Source organism: Falco cherrug, chromosome 11 (genome assembly GCF_023634085.1).
Source record: "Falco cherrug isolate bFalChe1 chromosome 11, bFalChe1.pri, whole genome shotgun sequence".
Lineage (NCBI taxonomy): Eukaryota > Metazoa > Chordata > Aves > Falconiformes > Falconidae > Falco > Falco cherrug.
This window is the reverse complement of record NC_073707.1, coordinates 22933119-22954547: the sequence shown is the minus strand read 5'-3', so window position 1 is coordinate 22954547 and position 21429 is coordinate 22933119. Positions and strand designations below refer to the sequence as shown.

Genomic DNA, 21429 nt, shown 5'->3' with positions numbered 1-21429 from the left:
GATAAACCCCAGGGAGTTATGGAGGGCAGGTAAAACCACTGCTTGGGGAAGGTGGAGAATGTGATCTCAGTCATGTGCTCCTGGCAGGCTGGAAGTTTGTCTCTTCCCAGTTGTGCTGTATGGATATGCTGGCAACTGAGCTCACCTGGAAGAAGCAGCAGCTCTGTGGAGTGGGGAGAAGTGGGTGACAGCACCTGGCCCTGCTCAGAGCTCCCTTGCCCTGGAGGCTGGCAGCAGGGCAACAGGGACCCAGTAATCAATGGGAAACGGCCTGGCAAAGACACACCAGAGCTCATTAATTCTGCACTTTCTTGGGGAGAGAGAGCTCAGGGACTGAGACCGTGCCTGGTGCTGTGGTTTGGGCAGCTTACGGCAGCTCCTGGCTGTCACAGGGCTGGGGACACTTGGCCAGGACCGTCTGTCCTCCCCCACTGTGGGGCTGGGGAGAGGATATTGCTGTGGGGGGACAGGAGTGCTGTGCAGTGCTGTCGCTCGCCGGCAAGAAGGCTATGGCTTGGCGGAGTACGGTGCCCCAGGACCTGGTCACCTCACTGAGATCATAGCCCTGGGAGCTGCCCCCATGGGAGGTGACCCAGCCAGGGGGACAGCAGGCAGGACCCAGCCAGGGCCCTGCATGCTCAGTGAGCTCCTCCGGGCACTCCTGCCTGTGTTGGTGGGCACCATCCCTTCCTGCCTCGAGGTGCCAGCCTGGTGCGCTGGATCCATCTGGTCTTGGTGCTGTAGGTGTCATGCACCTCCTGGGGACAGGGCAGGAAAAGCCACCTTGCAGTGAGCGTGGGCAGGCTGGCACAGCTGGAGGGTGGCTCCAGGCCGTGACCAGGCTGCAGGTGTCCAAGAGGTGATGTCTCAGCTGCTGGGTGTTTGCCTCCTTCCACCATCTGTGCCTGCGGTGCCCTCGCCTCTGGCAGGCAGTGCCAGGAGCTGATCACGGGCAGTAACCAGCTGGTTTTCTCCCTGCAGCAGCAGAGGCAGCCAGTGCTGGGACAGTGACGCTGATAGAGACACAGCACGTCCTGGAGCCAGGCGCAGGTGGCATGAGCTGGACCACAGAGGAACAGACGCTGCCTGCCACTGTTCCCAGGCTGACCTCCCGCATCTCCCCTGCCAGCAGGGACAAAGCCATGGGGGCCCCAGAGGTCAGTAAGGGGCATGGGGGGGGGGGGCGATGCGGCAGCACCGGGGAGGGGGGATGCGGCAGCACCGGGGTGGGGGGAAGGGGCTGTGCTTGACAGACATGATCCTGTATGGCAAGGAGGGCCAGCAGGGGAGGGAGTCACGTAATGATGCTCGTAGTAGAGCGGGTGCCAAGGGGCACCCATCCCTGAGGGGGTGTGGGTGCCTGGTGGCCCATGGTCTTCCCACCCCAAGCTGCTTACTAGGAAGCAGGGACAGCAATTCAGCTGCCCCCAAGAGCCATGGCTGGGAGGAGGGAATTACCTGCCCCTAAGCCTTTCTGTGGCTCCATCGCTGCCCCAGGATGGGGGGCTGTATCCGTGATTCCTGCCCCATTGCCACCATTGCCGTGAATTTGCGTGGCTCTTGCTGCCAGTGCTGGTGCACCAGCAGATGCCTGACTCTGCTCTGGTTCCCCCTTGTCTTGTCTCTGAGCACCCTTGTGTGGTGCTGGCACAGGACTGTGTGGCTTAGAGGTCTGTGGGCAGCCTGCACAGGTGGCATGTGCGGTCTGTCCAAGAGGGGCAATGCCATTAGTGGCCATGCAGCAATGATGCCACAGAGGCTCGCGAGACTGCCGCAGGCTTTACTTCTACATTCAGCACAGCATGGCCACCCCGTGTTCCCCCCTTCCCCATCACCACCACGGCTGGGGGCTGGCAGAGCCCCACCATCCCCAGTCCTCCAGTGTTATGCTTGGTACCAGGAGCTGCTGTGCCTGCAGGGACCTCAATGAGGCAGGCTGGTTTGAGGGTGCCCAGCCCCTGGCTCCGGTGGTCCCGGCAGCAGGATGGCTGGTGGGCACCTGCGGACATCACTGCGGCAGGTACTGCTTGGGGTCCCCGGGGAAGGGCAGGGCAGGTGCCTGGTTGAAGTGAGCCATGAGGAAGATGCCAATGGTGCCGCACACAAAGAGGGAGGCCATGATGAAGAAGCAGACACGATCGATCACCCGTCCCACCAGGATCCACTCTTCGCTCTCCTGCCAGTTGCACGAGGAGGGGGGTGAGGGCTGCCCCCCAGTTGGGTCCCCCTTTCCCCCCAGCCCTGACTCACGCTGCTGAAATCATTCTGCTCCCGTGTGGCATTGGCAATGTAGTTGCAGGCGTCCACGCAGGCGCGGATCTCAGGGCCTGTCTCCTCCAAGCTCTGGCAGAAGTCCTGGGCACTGCCGCTGTCCAGGCCACGTTCTGCAGGCAGCAGAGCTGGCTCAGCAGGCCACAGTGAGTGCCTGGCTGCCTGGCACATCTCCCAGCCTCACAGGGTGGTGCCAAACCCCCAGGGGCACTCACCAATCTTCTCCAACACCGTTTTCATCAGCCCATCTCTCTCTTTCTGCTTCTCAAAGAGCAGCTCGGTCCGGGCTTTCCAGAGCATGTACTCATCAGCTTTCACCATGAGCCCCAGGGAGCTGCGTCTCCGGGCAGCTTGCGGTGGCCCCGCTGTCTCCTCTGGCATGTGCATGCCCAGGTAGCGGGGCAGGAGGTGCAGGCACACCTGGGCACAGTGTCACCTGTGGGGACCTCACCCACACCACCACCACCCAGGGCACCCGATGGGTGTGACCGGGTCCCCTTGCGCTGCCTGGAGCATCCACGTGGGGTATCCTAGTGCCACCAGGACACTGGGTGTGTTGGCATCTGCTGTGCTCCCCAGTGTTCAGAGTGACTTGGCGGGGTTTGGTGGTCTCTTGGGGAAGTCTGGGGTCCCTCTTTGTGCCAGAGGACTTGCCCTCAGATGAAGGCATGCCCACCACCCCACCCCACAAGGGACGTGACCTTGGTCCCCAAATACCTACCCCATTCCCTATGTATAAGAGGTAGGGGGATGACGGCAGGTACCTGGCGCACTCTCTGGGACATGGAGTGAGTGTTGGGTGTCCTCAGTGAGATGTTGAGGACTATGACAGCATTCACCACAATCGCTACCGTCACCACCATGAGGAAGGTCAAGTACCTAGGGAGGGGGCACAAAGCCTCACGTGGGGCTGGTAGGTCACAAGCTATGGGCATGTGAGGTCCATCTCAGTGCCCTCCTGGGCTGGAAACTGAAGACCAGCAGTGGGACACAGGCACGTGGTAGCCCTGTACCAGCTCCACTGAGCTGGGGGTTATTTCTGTACCAGGGTCCTGTCCCTGCGCACTGGCTGCTACCAGAGTGCCGGAGGTCCTGCTGGCACAGTGTGACAACAGGGCAGGCACCCCTGTCCCCATGCATCACTTACTTCCCAATGAGAGGCACAGCCTGGGAGGTCTCGGGCACCTTCTGGGCAATGAGGAAGAGGAAGACGGTCTGGGCCAGGAGGACGTTGATGGAGACAGTGCATTTCTGCCCACCCGCTGCCAAGGAGGGGGGAAGGCAGAGGTTGGCACAGGGCAGTGGTGTGGGCATTGCCCTCCTTTGGCGAAAAGCCCCCACCCCAAAGCTGAACTGGCCAAGTTCTGCCATGAAGCTTTAACCATGGAGTACCTGGAAATTCACACACACACACCCTGCTAAATACCACAGGTGTGGGTGAGAGATGGCACTGATGGTTCCCAAGTACAGAGGGGACAATGAGCCTTTCCTTGCCTGTCACTGCCCCCACCTTGCACATCGCCATGCCCCCAGTGGGTATGGTACCAGTGCATACCTTTGGCAGGCAGAAAGTAGACCAGCACGGCCATGGCGGAGATGAGGACACAGGGCACAATGATGTTGATGATGTAGAAAAGCGGCTTGCGCTGGATGATGAGGTAGAAGATGACCTGCTGGTACTGGATGTCATCTGGGGTGAACTGCTCCGAATTGATGATCTTCCGAGCCGGGCGGTGCTTGATAGCCCATTCGCCATTCTCTGCCACACAGCGGTGCCACGTGAGTCCCACCGCGCTGCCAGGGGCACTGGGCTGCCAGCCCCCCAGCCCGGGGTGGGAGGAAGGGGAGTGCTGGTGATCAGCACGGGCCCCACAGGGCACACAGGCTGGGCATGGTGCAGGGAAAGGCACTAGAGCCACTGGAGAGGGAGATGAGCACTGTGAAGTGTTGCCTTGGCAAAATAACCCAAAAAACTGTTGGAGGGGGCAGCCAGGCACATATGGGGCACCTCAGGCCACTTGGGAGCTCCCAAGGTGTTACACGTGGAGCTGGGGTCCCCCCATCTCCCTGCCCCCTGGGTGTCATGGGGGGAAGCTGAGCATGATCCTGGGTGACAGCACACTGTTTTCCCCTGCCATCTGCGGGAGCGATAGATTTTTTTTTCCTAGTCAAGATCGTAGCTCGGGCCGGTAATGAAAAAATAAATCTCACTGCCTGAAAAGCATTTTGTTCCTTCAATATGCAATTAAAATGTGATGGAAAACGTCATCGTTTGGCCGTGACAGCTACGTTCCCAGCATCAATCAAGCTCCCAGGAACGGTGCTCTCCAGGAGCAGCTGCCAGGCAGTGAGAGCCCTGAGCCGGGGGGGTTAGAAAAACAAATCTTTCTCACACTTCTGCTTCCACTAATAACTTAAGTGCCCATGTAACGGTGGGAGCTGCTAATAGCCCCTGCAGCTCTGCTTTTGGCAGCCACTGGTGTAGTGCCAGGCCTGTTGGGTGTCCCCTGTGGTGGGATGCTCTTGTGCCATGGGGGCAGCCATGGTGTTACCTGTGAAAGCCTCCGGGTCGATGAAGATCCACTCCACGGTCTGGCCTTCCTCCACTGTCAGCAGCAGGTTGATTTCATTGGCGCTGTATGTCTGGGACCTGGGGAGGGACAAGGGGGTGGCACAGGCTGGCAGCAGCAGGTTGGATAGGCAAAGAGTGCCAGTGTGGCACTGGGTGACGCTGGCCACCTCCAGCTCTGCTTTGGGGTGCTTGGCTTGGCCAAGGTGCCTCCTGCCACCAGCAGGGTGCCAGGGGACAGGTATGTGGCACTTGTCTGCCCAGGGGCTTGTTGCCCCAGGGCAGAGGCAGACATGCCATGCTAATCCTTTGTGTCCCAGGAGGACATGCCATGGTGCCTGTGCATGCCCAGCCAGTGCTCACTGGAAAACCATGGTGCAGTTCTGCCAGTCGAAGGGAAAATAGGTGACGTGGATGGAGCACACGCTGCGGTAGATGGCAGGGGGCAGCCAGTAGATGCTGCCATCGGGATACACCAGCACATTGGTGTAGAGGGTGATTTCGAACGTCCCGTCGATGCTGGGGAGAAAGGGTGGGCTTAGCTCCAAACCATGCCCAAGGGGCAGCTGCCACCCCCTGTGCAGAGATATGTCCCCGTTGCCCTGTCACATACTTGTTCTCCAGGACAATGTCAGGCAGCCAGACCATGGTGGAGGGCACGCGCAGCGTCTGGATGTTGTCATATTTCTCGGGGTCCCACCGCAGGCGATAATCAGACCATTGCTGGGGGAAGGGGGGAAGAGGGAGGGGTTACAGTGCTCCCTGAGGGAGGGGAGCTTGTCAGCTGCCTGTCCCGTGCTGCCCCCAAAATGGGCTCGGTTGGGAGCAGCCACAAAATGGTGTGCAGGTTACGGTGCCAGCCCTCCATGGGGTGCCACCCTGAGATGCAAACGTGGCTGGGGCCATCCTGCCTGGACGTGAGGGGTCTCACCATCTCGATCCAGACATTGGTGGTGAGGGTCTCCTCCCGCTCGTTCTGGCAAGGAAGGAAGGGAAGAAGACTGCTTTAGTGCCCTGCCCACCTCTCCCTGCTGCCCCACGTGTGGGGGCAAATCCCATCCCACCTGGGGACTTGGAGGGGTTCTCACCAGGGAGATGAGGTTGGTGAGGGTGAGCTTTAGGGTGACATCAATGATCTGGTCCCCATGCAGGGCTGGACGCAGTTGCCGGTTGTAGTTGTTCATGAGGTCCTGGAGCAGCTTCTCCTCCTGGTTCCTGCAGCCCACACCTGGGGAGGGCACATGCCATGGGGGCACCCCAGGGTTGGGGTGGTGGGGCCACCAATGTGCCCGGGACCCGCTATTGGGGGAAGGGGGGGATGGGGGGGGGCGGGGCGGGGCATGGGGTGTGCATGGGGAGGGGATACCCACACATGTGTCATATACACTGTAGTATGTACATGCGGCTGTGCATGCCTGATGGCGTGTAGCAGTGTCCCAGCATGCAAGCAGAGGTGGGGGTGTTCCCCCCACATCCCCTACCCCAGGGACCTCCTAAGGGCAGGGCATGGGGACAGCGGGCTTCCAGTATGGGGACACCCTGGTGGGACGGTGCGCAGCACCGTACACCCATGGGTGACAAACCCCCAAGGGCAAAAGCAGGGAGTGCCTGGGCGCCCCCCCAGACCTCCCCCCGGGGCCAGCACCCCTTACCTGCCAGGGCACAGAGGGTGAGGAGGAGGCTGTGGCAGCGCATGGCGGTGCCGTGGGGCACAGGGGCTGGGGCTCCACTCGGCTGCCTGTGCGGTGGTGTCCTGGGCCTGGCGCCTGGTGGGGTGGAACAGCTGTCCCCTGCTACCGTCAGCTGTTCCCAACAGCCTCAGGGGCTGGGGAGGGACGGGTGACCACCCCCACGCACCCACCCACCCCCCCGCTGGCGGGATGGTGCCACTTTGCTGGGAAGCTCCTCTGGCATTTTGTGCCCGCAGGGTAGGGATTGGGTCTGGGGATAAAATGAGCTCCGTGCCTCTGTTTCCCCATCCCCCCCCCAGAGGGATGCATCTCCCTGCGCTGGAAGCCCGTGGGGAAGGGGTGTCCCCTGGCAAGCAGCCCCAGCAGTGCCCTGTGACCTCCACGTAGGGCAGGGAAGGAGCAGCCAAGTCCCACCACGCCAGCCGGGAGTGATGCCCACTTCGGGGCTCCAGGTCCTGCCAGGCTCTGTGCAGGGGGGTCAGTGGTGGAGGGGGTGAGATTCCTGGCTCAGCGGAGAGGATGACAGCTGTCCTGGGCCGCCGCTGCGGGGGGGATGTCAGCTGCGCCCCCTGAAACCGGAGCCCTGGCGTCCTGCTGCTGTGCTGGGCAAGGAGACACCCGTCTCGGCCCCCGGCGCGGCACTGTGGGAGGGGGTGTGCTGGGGGGGACACTCGTGGGTCTGACTAGGGGGGCCACGGGGATGGGGGGAGATGTGGGTACTAATGGCATCTCTGCCCACTGCAGTGGGCCTGCAGGGGATGGTGCCATTCTGGAGGGGGGGTCCAGCCCCTTCCGCAGCCCATGCTGTCCTGAATGCCCAGCCCAGTGGGAGCAGCAGGGCTAGCACCACCGCATCCCCTCTGGAAAACACACCTTCCAGCTACGCCTGAGAACCGCTGTGCTCGGGACACCCAACAGCACCCATTCGGGTTGGGCACCATGCTCATGGGGGACACTGAGAGCAGCCACCAGCTCAGGACCCTGCAGCAAGAAGTACCCAGCTTTATTTTCCCAAGCCAAGGTAAGCGAGCAGGGGTCTGGCATATGGGACCCCCCCACACACACACTGCACTAGATGAAGCGCTTGTTCTCCTCCCGGTAGTCATAGGGATCTCCAGCGAAGGGCAGTGGCGGCGGGTGGTTGTAGATGCCCATGAGGAAGATCCAGAGGGTGCCCACCACCAGCATGGGGGTGATAAGGAAGAGGCAGAGGCGGTCCAGAGTCCGGGCCACATGGTTCCAGTTGTCCTTCTCCTGGAGAGGGAGTGAGGATCCAGGCAGTGGGGAGCAGTGCGCACAGGGAGCCCCCCTGCCCCCCCATGCCCATGGCCCCTACCTCATTATAGCTGTTTTTCTCCCGCATGTACTTGACGATGAAGTTGGCATTGTCAATGACAGGTTTTATGTGCTCGTAGAGCTGCTCCTCGCCTGCGTCTGTGCCTGGTGGTGCCAAACCTGGGAGTGAGGGGGGCAGTGAGATGGGCTCCAAAAGGCCATCCCTGGAGACCACCGCTCCACCCCCCTTCCCTGTGTCCCTGTAGAGGGGCTGTGGCTCACGGGCAGGGGTGATGCGGCTGACCAGCCCATGCCGCTCCGACTGCTTCTCAAACATGAGCTCGCTGCGGGACTTGACGCTGAAGTACTCCTCTGCCTTGGCGATGTAGCCGGCTGAGCTGCAACGCCTGATGCACGGGGTGCCCGCTGGGCTCTCGGCCGGCTGTGACATGCCCAGCAGGTGGGGCAGGGTCTCCAGGAAGACCTGTGGCATAGGAGGTGGTGTCAGGTCCCTTGGCCACCTCCCTGTTGCAGTGGCACCTTGTCCCCACCTTCTGCCCCCGACTTGGGTGTGCAACCCCTTGGAGGGGTGCAGATGGGACACCCCGATGCAATGCTGGGGCTGTGATGTCCCATGGCCTCTGTGGGCCACAGTGCCACCCCAGTACTTACCAGTTCACCCAGCCCAGCACCCTGCTCACCTCTTTGACCCAGTCAGACATGATGTGGGTGCTAGGGGTGCGGAAATGGAAGTTGAGGACCACAACGCAGATCACCACCACAGCTGTCACCAGAAGCATGATAAAAAGCAGATACCTGTGGGGGGCACGGAGCTGGAGCTGGGGTTGCCACAGGGGCTGGGCACAGGCAGAGCAGCACTCTGGCACCACAGGGACCCTGTGATGTGCCCACTGCAACCAGCGGTGCCCAGGACTCACTTGCCGATGAGAGGGATGGCGTGGGAGGTGGCGGGCAGGCGCTGGGAGATGAGCAGGAGGAAGACAGACTGGGCCAGGAGCACTGAGATCACCAGGGTCATCTTCTCACCACCTGGTGAACAGGGGAGCTCAGGGCAAGACCTGCTCCAGGCCCCTCCCCAGTGCCCCCAATGCTGGGATTGCCCTTCCAGTGTCCCACCATGCAGTGCTCCGTATAGGGTTTCCCATTATGAGGGTATCCCGGGGTCCCACACAGGGTATCCTGTGCCCAAGCATGCCCCTGCCAGGGTGCCTGGCTGCGATGATGGTGTCCTACATGGGGATGTCCCAGTACTAGGATGTCCCCATGCTGGGCTTTGGGGTGTCCCCATGTCCCAGGACCTGGTGCTGGTGTGGGACATGGAGGTGCCCCATGGGGTGACCCCGGTGCCTGGTGCAGGTGCCACAGGGCTCACTCACTGTCAGCAGGCAGGTAGAAGACGAGGATGGCCATGAAGGCAATGAGGATGCAGGGCGTGACGATGTTGATGACATAGAAAAGCGGCTTGCGCTTGATGATGAGGTAGAAGGTGATATCCTGGTGTTCGCTGCTCTCCGGAGGGTTGTCAGGGTGGATGTTCTTGCGGGCCGGGCGGTGGATGATTTCCCATTCCCCATTCTCTGCCAGGGCATGTGGTACAGCACATGGTGTGAGGGATACCTGCCATGTCCATCCTTGCCAGCCCCACCAACACTGGTCTCCCCATCCTGTATCTGGGTGGCTCCAGGCCTGATGGGATGGGTGCCAGGGTGCCAAAGCCCTGGGCACTCAGGTGTCTCCATGGCAGGCTGCACCAATGCCAGATGTCCCCCTGCCACAGGACATGGCAGAGAGCTCAAGCATTACCTGTGAAGCCTTCGGGATCGATGATGATCCACTCCACTGCGTAATCCCTGCCCGTCTTCGGGTCATTTTCTGTCTTCAAGTGCATGCTGATCTCCAGGGCATTGTACGCCAGCGAGCTGCCCCACGGCCAGGGGACACAGGCAGTGAGGGGCTGTACCTGCTGCTTGGTACCCACCCCCCACCCCACCCCCACCTCGAGCATGATGGACTTGGGCCACTGAGTCACCTGCAAACTGGCACCTTGCTGCACCCCAATAGCAAGGGAAGGTGCTGGCAGCAGCGGGCACCATGGGGGGCCAGGATGCCCACCCTGCTGCCCACCCCTGCCCTGCCCCAGCCACCCCCCTGGCACCTGAATTTGAGGGTGCAGTTCTGCCAGTCAAAGGGGAAGAAGTCAACATTGATGGGACAGGCGCTGCGGAAGATGGCAGGTGGCAGCCAGTAAACGTAGCCTGTGTCGTAGATGAGGACGTTGCAGTAGTAGGCAATCTCGAAGAGCCCATCATTGCTGTGTCGGAAGAGAGCCGAGGTGATGGCAGGGACAGAGGGAGCCCTGGGCATGCACCAGGCACAGCGTGGGGTGTTTAGGAGGGGAAACTGAGGCACGGCTCACTTGTTCTCTAGAACTATCTCAGGCAGCCACAACATGTCTGCTGGCAGGCGGAGCACCTCGATGTCCCCAAACTCAGACTTGTTCCACTGCAGGCGGTAATCAGTCCAGCCCTGGCAGGAGGGATTCCCAGGTCACCCCACCATCACACTGAGCCCCCCCCCCCCCCCCCGCTGCCTGTGCCTCAGGGCACAACTGACACCATGATGCCTGTCCCTACTCACGTGCTCGAGCCATAAGTTGGTGGTGAGCGTCTCGTCCACTTCTTTCTGCAAGGACAGTGTGGGGCAGTGAGATGCCAGGGCTATGCCCAGCAGCTAGCCCCCCCAGCCCAGGCCCCCCAGCCCTCACCAGCCAGGGTTTGGGGCAGCAGCCTTAGGGCTGCCCTGACCTAGCCAGCCCTGGGGCTGAGGCATGGCCGGGGGGCACCTCACGGTGGGCACTGCCTGCTGGGGCTCACCAGAGAGATGAGGTTGGAGAGGGTGAGGGCCAGGTAGACGTCCACAACCTGGTCAGTGGAGACAACGGGGCGCACCTCCTTGTTGTAGCCATTCTCCTCGAAGAGGTAGTGGATGAGCCGCTCCTCCTGGTTCACACAGAGCCCGCCTGGGGGTGGGGGGTCAGGCAAACCATAGGGGGTTGGGGGGGGTTACTAGGCCCAGCGACACCCCACAGGGATGCTTGACTAGGGCAGGGTGGTATAAGGATGGGGGGGACAGAAGCAGGTCAGGACACTGCATGTCTGTGCTGCACAGGGGTGTGGACACGGGACATGCAGGAATGACAGATGTGCCCAGGCACATGGGCACACATGGGCATGGGACAAGGACATGGACACAGAGGGACACACAGACACAGAACCAGCACACACAGGGACACACAAGCACAAGACACTGGGGAACAGACACAGTGGCACTGTGCACGTAGGTGGATGCACACGCAGAGGCACACATGGACAGATGGACACGAAGCTAGTATATGCAGGGACATATGCCATAGATGCAGTGTCACTCTGCACACAGACACAGTGATACTGTTCACCGACAGACAGACAGACACACAGCCCGGGCAGGGACATGGCTCCAGGTGGCACAGTCAGGACAGAAGCACAGGGGCTGCTCAGTGATGGGAGTTTGCCAGGCAATACCCAAAACGCAGCCCTGGGGACACTTGCACCCAGCTTGGACCCTGCCGCCATCACCCCCCACAGACCCCATCGAGGGAGCCCAACCCCCTCCCTCCCAGTAACAGGGCAGCCCCGACCCCAGGATCCTGCTCACCCGACAGCACCAGTGCCCCGAGCAGGGCCAGCCGTGCTGGCAGGTCCCCCATGCAGCGCCTGCGGTGCCCTCACGCCGTGCCAGGCCCTGGCTGCCTCCCCGCCTGGCCTGGCCGAGCGGATGTCCGGCTGCCGGTGGAGCGGGAGATGGATGGTGCCAGGTGCCGAGGGGGAAGGGTACCGGCACTGGATACCCGCTCCCACCCCGCTCTTCCGGCACTCCAGCGCCCAGAGAAGGGGAGACAGGCAGGCACAGCTGGCCCTGCCGGCCCCATGGGTGCCAGCCCATCACCCTGCGCCTGGGCACCCCAGCATGGGCATTGCTGGGTGTGGGGAGGAGCGGTGCCTTCCACTGCTCAGCAGCCTCAGCGATGCTGCTCAGGGTGGGCAGGGTCCCCACAAGCAGGAGGGGTTGGTACCCACCGATGCTCGAGCGCATGGATGGCACCACCCTGGCACTTGCCACTGGCCCAGGGCACGCTCAGCCCCTACGCCAGCAGGAGGTTTCATGTGGGTCCCTGATGGGGCAGCAGCAGGGGTGGGCACTGATGCTGTGCTGTGGGTGCTGTGGGGGCAGGATGGGTGTCTGGCCCCTGGGGAGGGGGCTGAGGAGTCTGTGCCGGGCTGGACACAGCACCAGTGCCAGGGCCAGGAGCAGAGGCTGAGGGCATTGCTTCAGGGTACGGGGAGGGACAGGATGGGGGATGTAATCCGATGTCACATCCTCCATGGGAAGTCCCCTCACCAGCACTGTGTGGCACGGGCACTCACTTCACACTCACTGGCTACTGGAAAATAGAGCCCTTTATTGAAAAATAAACCTTTCTCTGTACAAATAAATAACAGCCCAGGTGTCTCTGGGGAAATGGGGCTGGGGTGGGCTTGCCAACGTGAGGGTCCCAGGGGAGAGGGGGGCCATGTTCCCTAGCTGAGACGCTCCAGGTGCCCCGTGGTGCCCCATTGCCCCTGGGAGGTCAGGCAGTGCTGGTGGGAAGAGGGAAACTGAGGCTTGATAGAGGACAAAATGGTGGAAGAGCCTGAACTGGGGATGGGGGTTGTGTTTGAAGGACACGAGAGACCCCTGCCCCAGCACCCCATCCCCGTGCTGGCACGGTGTCCCAGGAGCACCATTAGGTTTTCAGTGCCTCGAGTGCCAGAGCAACGAGTCCAGGCATGCTGCGGGCCAGCGAATCGCTCTCCAGCCCCACAAGGCCAGCAAAGGCTGTGGGGCGACCCCCCACCATGGCCCGCACCTGCGCCCGGTAAAGTCCCTTGGCATTTTTGGAGCCCAAGTCCACCAGGATCTGCAGGGAGACAACACCACCGTGAGTCCTAGGGGAGCCAGAAGCACAGCGGGATGGTGATGGGCTGGGGGGTGGCACTGCCTGGCTGCCAGGGTGGGAGCTCGGAGTAGCTGGACAGGGTGCTCACCTCCTGGAAGGTCATGGCCAGGTCCGGCTCAGGCACCCGCAGCACCCAGGCGTACAGCTCCCGCACCTCACCCACCCGCACCGCTGACTCGTTGAGGCCAGGGCAGGCTGCAACCCCGGGGATGGGCAGGGGAGAGATGGAGGGGGGACATCAGAGAGGAATTGAGGGGGCACCGTGTTGCTGCCCACCCCAGGGAGGAGCACTCATGCTCTGGGGATGTCAGGGGAACAGGGGCAGAGAGGGTGCCTTTGGAGGGGGGCATGGCCAAGGGCTGGCTCACCAACATGGGACAACCAGCCCTGGAACTGGGGTGCAAAGCTGAGGCATGGTTTGCCACCATACCCATGGTGGCGCGCGGCATCCTGCAGTGGCCAGGGCTGCTGGGCACTTACCTCTGCCCATGCTTGCCTCCTCCTCCTCCTTCTCCTCCTCCTCCATCCCCGGCAACTCCATGGGCACCAGCTCACGTTTCTCCCTCGGCGCGGACCCTGTCACCAAGAGAGGTGTGAAAACCCCGGTGGGGACATGGCTAGCGGACACTGCCCAGGCACAGAGCCTGGTGGATGGATATCCCGCTGTCCCGTCAGCCCCAGCCCCACACAGGCTCCCAGGGCTCACGGCTCTGCGCGAGGGTCCCTGCCAGCTCTCCAGGTGCCCAGCGTGGCTCTGTGGCTTCGAGGGGAGTGCTGAGGTCCAGCTCTGCCCGCAGCTGGGCAAGGAAGGCTCGTCCCTGTCCCACCAGCTCCTCCACCAACTCCTCACCCTGCTGAAGGGAAGGGTGGGACAGGGTGGGTGGTGGGGCACCCACAGGGCACCTGTGGGCACAGCCAGGTGCACAGTGGCAGAATGCAGGGCACGGCTGGGCTGGTGTCAGATGGGGACACGCGACTGCTTTATGGCTGTGTTGGGTTGGATTCTAAGCTGTGGGGTCAGACCCATGGCTGGCTCTGCCATGGTTGGACTGGGAGCACTGGTTTCAGCTGGAAAGGATGAGATGGCCTCTCTGTGGTGGCAGAGTGGGAGATACCACATTCGTGGCTGCACCGGGGACGATGGACCCAAGGGATGTCAGGAGGGGACACAGGGCAAGTGATGGGGCCTTGGTCCCTGGTGGCACCTTCACCAGAGGGTTAGGGACTCCCCCCAGCCTGTCCCTCCCCACATACCTGCAGGAAGAGCCACGTCTCCTCGGGGAGCTGCCCCCCGTCCAAAGTGGGTGCCAGGGGGCTGCCCCCCGCCATGGCCCTCAGCACCTCCACCCAGTCCTGCAACCGGGGCCCCACAGCCCCGAAGAGCCCTGCAAAGGGGGGTGGCCGCCCAGCCCCCCGCCTGCAAGCATAGTGGGGCGAGCTCAGGCAGGCGCCCGGTGGCACCCATCCCCAGGGCAATGCCACCCCATGTACCCCCAGCGGGGCCTGGGTGGCCCTGGGCACCCTAGGGGTCATGCCCACCTCCCTCCAGGTGTGCCCTGATTGCAGGAAGAGTAGGACCCCAATGCTACAGGCTGTCCCCAAAAAGCCATGTCTGCCCACAGGCATCTTGCCTGCTTCCCCAAACCCTGTAGCCCCTCTTGTCCTGTGGCCCACCATGCCTCACCTGGTGGGTGGTCTTCGAGGTCCCTCTGCTGTGGGGCTGGGCTGGCCTCCTGCCACCGCTGAACCTGTGGGGACAAGAAGGGGACAGGAGGGACAAGGGGCAGGGGTCCCAAGCCAGGGCAAGCTGCTGAAGCTCCGGCCACTGGTAGAGGGGGGACTAATGGGACCCCAAGCAGGCACAGGGTGGCCCAGCCCGGGAGGGTACCTGGGGCTTCCCTGCGGACACGGTGGGGAAAGAGATGCCCGTAGATCTTGCCCAGGAGCTGGGGCAGGGTGCGGGTGAGGAAGGAGAAGTCAAACTGGTTGCGGATGAAGTCCCCAGCCCGGCGCAGGAGATCCACCAGGGTCTGGGCGTAGGAGTGCAGCTCTGTGGGCACAGCGGGATAGCCATGGCCCTGACACCATGCTGGCCCCATGCTGCCAGAAGCGGGGTCCCTCCTCACACCCTGGCCCCAGCACAGCCCCTTGGCTCACCGCATCGTTTCGTCCTGGCACGGCAGGTCTCCTCAGCCAGGCGGGCACAGGCAGCCCGGCCCTGGGGGGCCCGGCAGGACCCGGTGTAGAAGGTGCAGAGGCGGGCGCGCTCGGGGGGCTGCCGCTCGGGGGGCAGCTGGGCCAGGGCCAGCAGGTCAAAGCAGCTCGGTTCCCGGCTGCCAGGGGCGGCTGTGAGGGCACCGGGGCTGCCATGAGGTGCTGAATCCTGCCCCCCAGGGCGATGTATCCCCACAGCACCCTGGGCATCTCTGTCCCGTCCCCCCGGCATGGCCAGTGGCACTCACGGTCCATCTGGAGGCTGAGCCAGTCTGTGAAGGCAGTGACGCGGGTGTAGACGCCCGGTTTGCCTTGCTCACCGCAGCCGTCGCCCCACGAGGTGATACCGTAGAGAACGAAGCGGTGCGAGGAGGGGTCCTGGCACGCCAGCGGGCCCCCCGAGTCACCCTGAGGGGGGGATGCCTGCGCATTGGTCTGGGCCAGGACCCCAACAGCACTGCCAGGCTGTGCTGGGCTGCGGTGCGTGCCCAACACTGTGTGCCGCAAGGGATTTATCAGCTGGGGGGCTGGCAGCCCCCAGCCCCGGGTGTTACCTGGCAGGAGTCAATGCCCCCAGACAAGTACCCAGCACAAAACATGGCGTTGGTGAGCAGGTCCCTGCCCAGGGCTCCCCGGCACGTCTCCTGGCTGAGCAGGGGCACCCGTGCCTCCATCACCACGTCGGCCGCCGGCCCCTCTGCCAGGCAAGGTACCCATTATGGGGTCCCCCATGCCCGGACACCCCCCTCTTTTTTGCACCCTCCCTGCCCTGGCTTAGTGGATTGGCGCTGGGCACTGGAGAGGGCACCAAAGGGGATGCCCCACAGACCCTGCAGGTGTTGGGGTGTCACCTACCTTCGTAGAGGGAGCCCCAGCCCGCGATGTAACAGGCGGTGCCAGGGCTGGGTTCTGCAGGGCCGCTGGGAAGGCACACGGGGCTGATGGTGGGCGATGGGACCAGTGGCACTGCCAGCTCCAGCAGCGCCAGGTCCCCGTGAAATGTCTTGGGGTTAAACTGGAAGGAGATGGGGGGAGTCAGTGGGGGGCCCTGGGGCATGCCCAGAGAGGTCAGGGGGGTGCCCACCTCCACTGACCTTGGGGTGAGGCAGGATGCGCCGGACGGGCACTGCCCGCTCGCCCACGCCTGGCTTGCCAAGCTCGTAGTTGCCTGCCACCACCGTCCACGCCAACTCGTTCTGGTTCCTGGCAGAGTGTGGGACAGATAGTTACAGGAGTGACAGGGGTGCCACCCCATGCCACCCTCTGCAGGGACATCATCCCTATGTTGCCATGCCCCTCGCCATACCCGGCAAAGCAGTGGGCTGCGGTGAGGACCCAGGAGTGTCCCACCAGCACCCCTCCACACATCAGCTCCCCATGGAGCCGCACTGACACCAGCCAGGGCCAGGCCCCCCGTGGGGCCACGCTGCCACCCATGATCCGTCCTCGGGGGGCCGTAGCGTTGGCTTGGGGGCCCACACGGTGCCCGCAGCTCCCTGGGGGACAAAGCCAGGGTAAGGGGGGGTGTCCTGCAGACCTGCTGCTGGGGCACCCCCTCGTCCGGGTGGGCACGGGGTGACCACTCATGGTGGTGCCAGGATGGCCGTGGTGGCGGAGGGGTTGGCGGGTGGCCCCCGGGGGGGTCATGCCACGCCAGGCGCGCTGTCAAGCCTCATTGTGCTCACGGAGGCGAGCGGGCGGCGGGCCGGGGGCACCCCGCGGCACGGCAGCTGCCGACGCTAACCTCTGCCCCTTGGCCCAGCAGGCAGCCGGGGGGCCAGGGGCACCCGCCGGTGTGTGTGTGTTGGAGGGGGGTGGTGGGCACCGTGGGGCTGCCCTGGCTCACCTGGCATCGCCGCCTCTGCTGCTGCGACAGGGCCCGAGGCTGTGGCTGCCACTCCTGCGGGGACAGATTGTCACAGCATGTGGGGACACCCCTCCCAATGTCACCACAGTGTCCCTCCTGTCCCCAATTCCCCTGGTTGCTCTCAGTGCCCCCCAGACCCCCATCATCCCAAAAAAAGCACCCTCGTACTGCCCTAGGAGTGCTCGTCAGCCCCAGTGACTCAGTGTCCCCAAACTCTCTGCCACCCCGCCTTGTCCTGTTCCACCATACCCCCCTCTCCCACCCCAGATTCTCCATCACCCCTCAGTGCCCTGTCCCCCCCAATCCACTCATCGCTCCCAGTGCCTCCATCCCCCAGCTCTCAACCTCTCACCCCAGATCCCTCCCTCCCTGCCAATCTCCCATCCCACCAGATTCCCCATCACCCTACCATACCTCCACCTCCTCAGCCTCCCTACCCCACCACAGCACCTCCTGTCACCCCCAGTGCCCCATATCCCCACACACAATCCCAGGCATCCCTGGGGGTGCCCCATTTGTTATTGTGGGGTCTCTCCTCTCTGGGAGGATCCATGGGTGATGCGGGTGCCCACTCACGGCACTCCTGGAGGCGGTGGCGGCAGAGCTGGGCACTGAGCTGGGTGCAGGCATGCTGGGCCCCCTCGGGTGGGCACAGGCGCTGGTAGGGGGCACAAGCCTGGCTCAGTGCCCAGTTGCGCTGAGGCAGCTCAGGCAGCACCTGGGCATCCAGCAGGACCTGGCAGCTGGGGGGCACAGTGAGGGGCACGGCTGGTGCTGCAAGGACAAGCAGGGCTGTGGGCATCCCACTGTGTCCTCCCTGCCCACCTCTGCCCAGGCCAGTCCAGGCTCTGCTTTGGGGCAGATGGGAAGGGGACATGATGGGGCTGCTCTGTTGGCATGTTTTAGTAGGGTCTCCTGAGTGCTGGGACGTTTTTGAGTGGATATCTGGGAAGGAGACAAGGGATTGGGCATTGCTTTGGGTAAGGCTCCAGGTGATGTTTGGGTAGGATCTAGAGAAGATGGGGAACTGCTTGGGTAGGGTCTCTGGGTGGTGGTTTTGTAGTCTCTAGCAGTCAGGGATATGTTTTGGGAATCTGGCCACTGTTTTGGCAAAGCCTATAAGGGAGGGGGGTACCGTCTGGGTAGGGTGTTGGGGTGTCATTTTGGTAGGGTTTGTAGGGGATGAGGTGGTGCTTTGGTAGGGACCCAAAGAAATATTTGGGTAGGATCTCCAGGCATGGGTCTGTGTTAGGGTAGGGTCTCCTGGGCATGGGGTGGTATTTGGACAGGGACCCCTGGCAGCATTTAGATAGGGACGCTGGGCAGTGTTTGGGTAGGGACTGGGCCTGTTTGGGCAGGGTCTCCTGGGGATGGGGCAGTGGGGGCCATGGGGCCATGACTCACATGGGCAGCGACGGGTGAGGTTGGTGCAGGGGGGGAAGAGGCAGGGGGCACAGAGCCCACAGGCGCCCCGCTGCTGCTGCTGCTCGGCCAGCGCCCGCTCCAGTGCCAGCAGCGCGCTCCTCAGCGCCGCCTCCAGCACCAGCGTCCCCCGGCTGGACAGTGCTGCCAGGCACATGCAGGGTGCTCAGACCCCCGGCGCCCCCACCATTGCCCCCCACAGTGGCCACAGAGTGCCCCCAGCCCGGCCGGTGCCCGCGCCCCCATATCTCCATGGTAAGTGTCAGGCTGGGCAAGGCCTGTCACCTGCTGGCATCGCCTAGGGTGACAGGCACGAGGCTCACCTCCCTGCTGGGGCTGGTACATGGGCACATGATGTGGGGAGGGTGCCTGCCCAGGTCTGTGTGTGCCCGTTGTATGTGGAGACCCTGTGAGAACATGTGCTTGCAGCAGGGTATGAGCCCGGACAGGTGTGCCCGTGTGTGCCGGTGTGCATCTACTTCTGTGCACACCTGTGCCCGTACCGTGGGTGCACACTTGTGCGGGCCAGGATCTCTGTGCCTGTGTCTACATGTCGCTGCATGTGCTCATGTGTGTGCAGTCCTGTGCGTGTCCTGTATGTGCATCCCCACATGTGCCTGTACCTGTGGCCACCTGCACCCACCCATAGCCACCCTGCTGTGGGCCGTGCCCTGGCAGAGGGTCCCTCGGGTCTGGCACAGGTGCCTGGGCAGGAGGGAGAACTGATGGCCATGGGCCATGACCCACACCACTCCCTGCAACCCCTGTGTCCCCTAGTGCTGTGGGAAGCACTTGGCACCCAGTCCAGGCACTGCAGGCATGTCCCGTGGGCTGGGGTCTTTGCCAGGGACCCAGGCATCTTGCTTGTGCTTCCCCCCCTTACTGAGAGTGAACCCAAGAGTCCCAGCTTCTACAGCTGCCCCAGCCCAACCCTCCCACAAAGATGCCCCCACCCCTGTGCCCCACTGACCTTGCAGGACGCTGGCTGGCATGGGGTACAGCCCCTGGCCCAGGGGGGCCCCCCCCACCAGCTGCAGCAGCAGCAGCAGCACGGGGGGGACCAGGCGGGCCCCGAGAAGAGCTCCCTGCATCCTCTTCCCTCCTCTCTCCATCCTTGGGTGGGCAAAGGGGGGCAGGTGGGGGGAGCCCCCGAAATGCCCGAGGCGGGCGAGGAGGGATGGATATATACGGTGCCCCCTGGGCGGTGGGAGGAGAGAGGGGCCGGGGGAGCACAAACAGGCGAGTTCATTAATGTCGCGCCAAGATGCCAGCTCGGGGCGGGGGGCGCGGGGGGGGCGCAGCCGGGGCCTCAATGCCGCCTTTGTTCGACGGGGCCTCCGGGCGGGCAGCATCAGACGGGCGCTGCGCTCCGGCGCTGCCCGCGGCCCTTGATCATTTTCACGCCAAGCCCCGGCCGCGCCACCGTCCCTCCCGCGGGCCCCGGGCGGGGGGAGCGGGGGGGGGACAGCGGGCGGGTGGGAACGCACCGGCGGCTGCGGGGCGCGGGGGGCCCGGACTGGGCGTGGGAGACCCGCCGGGGGCTTCAAAGGCGGGCAGCGGGACGGGGTGGACATCGCCCGGAGGGGGGGTGGTTGGCGGGGGTCTGGGGAGGGGAGCATGGGACGGGGGGGTCCCTCTTTCTGTGCCAGCCCAGCCGTGGCTGAACGGGCCGCCCCGTGAAAGGACACTGCATCCCCGTGCTGCGCACCAACTGTCCCCGGGGACCCCCCAGCACCCCGTGTCCACTCTAAAGCCGTTCCTGGCCTGGGGTGCAGGAGAGGGGTGCGCCCCGGGGGGGGATGCCAGGGGGCGGCAGGTGGGGCCGGGGCAACGGCTGCTTTTCTTGCTTGGCAGTGGCAGGTAGCGAGCGGGCAGCGTGCCCGGGCTGGGGGGCACAATTTGGCCCCACGGATGGGGGTGCTCCGCTTGCCCACCCGGCTGGAGACGGTCCCCTCCGTGCTTGCCGCTCAGCTTGCGGTTGGCCCCACACTTTCGGGGTGCCCGCGCCACCCCCCTGCCCCCACTGCATCCTGGGGTGCCCGTGGGGGGGCCTCAGCTCCTGCGGTGGGGCAGGGTGCGGCTGCAACCCCATCACCTCTTTGGGGTGCGGCGGGTGTCCGTGCCCCCACCTCTGTCCCTGTTAGGGGCAGGGGTGGGTGCTCGTGTCCGGGCCTCTGTCCTTGTTAGGGGCAGGGGGTGCCCGTGTCCCCACATCCACTGGGGGGCAGGGGCTGCCCACGCCCACCTTTCTGTCCCCCGTGCAGTGCAGATGCCCGTGTCCCCATCCCCATTTAGGGGCCGGGGGGTGCCCGTGCCGCCACCCCCGTCCCTATTAGGGGCAGGGACGCCTCCGTGCCCTCAGCCCCGGCCGTGCCGCGCTCCCCCCGGGCCCCCCCGGCCCCGATGGTGCCAGCGGGGCGCGGACAATGCCGCTTCAGTGGCACATCAAAGGCGCGGCGCTGCCCGCGGCTGGCACGGCGACAGGCCCGCCGCAGATGAAAGCCCCGGCCCCGCCGGGCTCCCACCTCGGCCGCGGGGACACCGCGGGGCACGCTGCGCCTCCGCCCCACGGGGGACGGCGGGGCCGGGGGCCACGGGGCACAAACGCACAGCGCCACCGCACCCCGCGGAGCCGTCCCGCGTCGGTGTCCCCGCACGGATCCCCCCGCTGGTGGCACGGCCTCGCGCCGCGGGCGTCACGCGCTCGGCTGACGGCAGCTGGCGCCCACGCGGGTACGCGAGGCCGGCGTGGGGTTCGCCCCCGGCCCCCCCGTGCCCCCCCCCCGTGCCCTGCCCCCCCGCTCCCCGTGTCCCGGTGCCGGTGCCAACCCCATTAACCTAATTGGCGAGGCGCTCGGCCGCCCCGGGCAGCAGCGGCAGTGGGACCCCGGGGCCCGGGCAGATCCCAGTCCCGGCGGGGAGCGAGGCAGGGAGGGAGGGGGCGAGGGACGGCGCCCCCGGGGGCCCCGCTTGTCCGGTAATTGGCGCGGGCAGCCGAGCCCGGCCGGCACCGGCGGGGGGGCGCGGGCAGCGGGCACCGAGGGAGGCGGGGCAGCACCGGAGC

The 21429-nt window shown here is 64.3% G+C and overlaps 3 protein-coding genes across 5 annotated transcripts; all 3 read right to left on the bottom strand.

The window, feature by feature from the left end:
• Positions 1 to 1256: 1256 nt before the first annotated feature.
• Positions 1257 to 7456, bottom strand: CHRNG (cholinergic receptor nicotinic gamma subunit). Its single transcript, XM_055723858.1, is given in 14 exon segments — positions 1257 to 2176; positions 2251 to 2384; positions 2487 to 2691; positions 3036 to 3150; positions 3419 to 3533; positions 3827 to 4030; positions 4824 to 4921; positions 5204 to 5359; positions 5454 to 5563; positions 5772 to 5816; positions 5929 to 6068; positions 6493 to 6550; positions 6552 to 6781; positions 7453 to 7456. Coding segments are annotated over 14 exon segments (1782 nt in total). The 3' UTR covers positions 1257 to 2008.
• CHRND (cholinergic receptor nicotinic delta subunit) lies at positions 7284 to 12134 on the bottom strand. The gene is made up of 12 exons (XM_055724080.1): positions 11521 to 12134; positions 10701 to 10846; positions 10465 to 10509; positions 10244 to 10353; positions 9983 to 10138; positions 9631 to 9746; positions 9204 to 9404; positions 8745 to 8856; positions 8508 to 8622; positions 8089 to 8290; positions 7868 to 7986; positions 7284 to 7785 (listed from the first exon to the last, which is right to left on the bottom strand). Exons 1-12 carry the CDS (start codon positions 11570 to 11572, stop codon positions 7603 to 7605), a joined length of 1557 nt encoding a protein of 518 aa, XP_055580055.1. The 5' UTR covers positions 11573 to 12134; the 3' UTR covers positions 7284 to 7602.
• A 174-nt stretch (positions 12135 to 12308) lies between these two features.
• PRSS56 (serine protease 56) lies at positions 12309 to 19478 on the bottom strand. Of its 3 annotated transcripts, none has more exons than XM_027804326.2 (17): positions 19336 to 19477; positions 18348 to 18509; positions 17520 to 17717; positions 16923 to 16976; positions 16383 to 16572; positions 16171 to 16279; positions 15932 to 16091; positions 15631 to 15773; positions 15325 to 15484; positions 15020 to 15208; positions 14751 to 14912; positions 14547 to 14610; positions 14117 to 14279; positions 13569 to 13713; positions 13343 to 13438; positions 12951 to 13057; positions 12309 to 12823 (listed from the first exon to the last, which is right to left on the bottom strand). In XM_027804326.2, exons 1-17 carry the CDS (start codon positions 19475 to 19477, stop codon positions 12650 to 12652), a joined length of 2418 nt encoding a protein of 805 aa, XP_027660127.2. In that variant the 3' UTR covers positions 12309 to 12649. The 3 variants fall into 3 exon arrangements, with proteins under 3 accessions (XP_027660127.2, XP_027660126.2, XP_027660129.2); XM_027804325.2 differs by having other exon boundaries at positions 12310 to 12823; positions 13569 to 13716; positions 19336 to 19478; XM_027804328.2 differs by lacking the exons at positions 17520 to 17717; positions 18348 to 18509 and having other exon boundaries at positions 12311 to 12823; positions 13569 to 13716.
• Positions 19479 to 21429: the final 1951 nt, after the last annotated feature.

Bases quoted from the DNA above. Each gene is read 5' to 3' on its own strand.
- PRSS56 (XM_027804325.2), bottom strand. From the start codon at position 19,477: ATGGAGAGAGGAGGGAAGAGGATGCAGGGAGCTCTTCTCGGGGCCCGC. The intron at 18,510-19,335 runs GTCAGTGGGGCA...TGTGCCTGGCAG, and splicing joins GCCAGCCAGCGTCCTGCAAG to CACTGTCCAGCCGGGGGACG. The intron at 14,611-14,750 runs GTACCCTCCCGG...TTGTCCCCACAG, and splicing joins TGTCCGCAGGGAAGCCCCAG to GTTCAGCGGTGGCAGGAGGC.
- CHRND (XM_055724080.1), bottom strand. From the start codon at position 11,572: ATGGGGGACCTGCCAGCACGGCTGGCCCTGCTCGGGGCACTGGTGCTG. The intron at 10,139-10,243 runs GTGAGCCGTGCC...CTTCCGACACAG, and splicing joins GAGATAGTTCTAGAGAACAA to CAATGATGGGCTCTTCGAGA. The intron at 8,857-9,203 runs GTGAGTGAGCCC...CCTGTTCACCAG, and splicing joins CTTCTACCTGCCTGCTGACA to GTGGTGAGAAGATGACCCTG.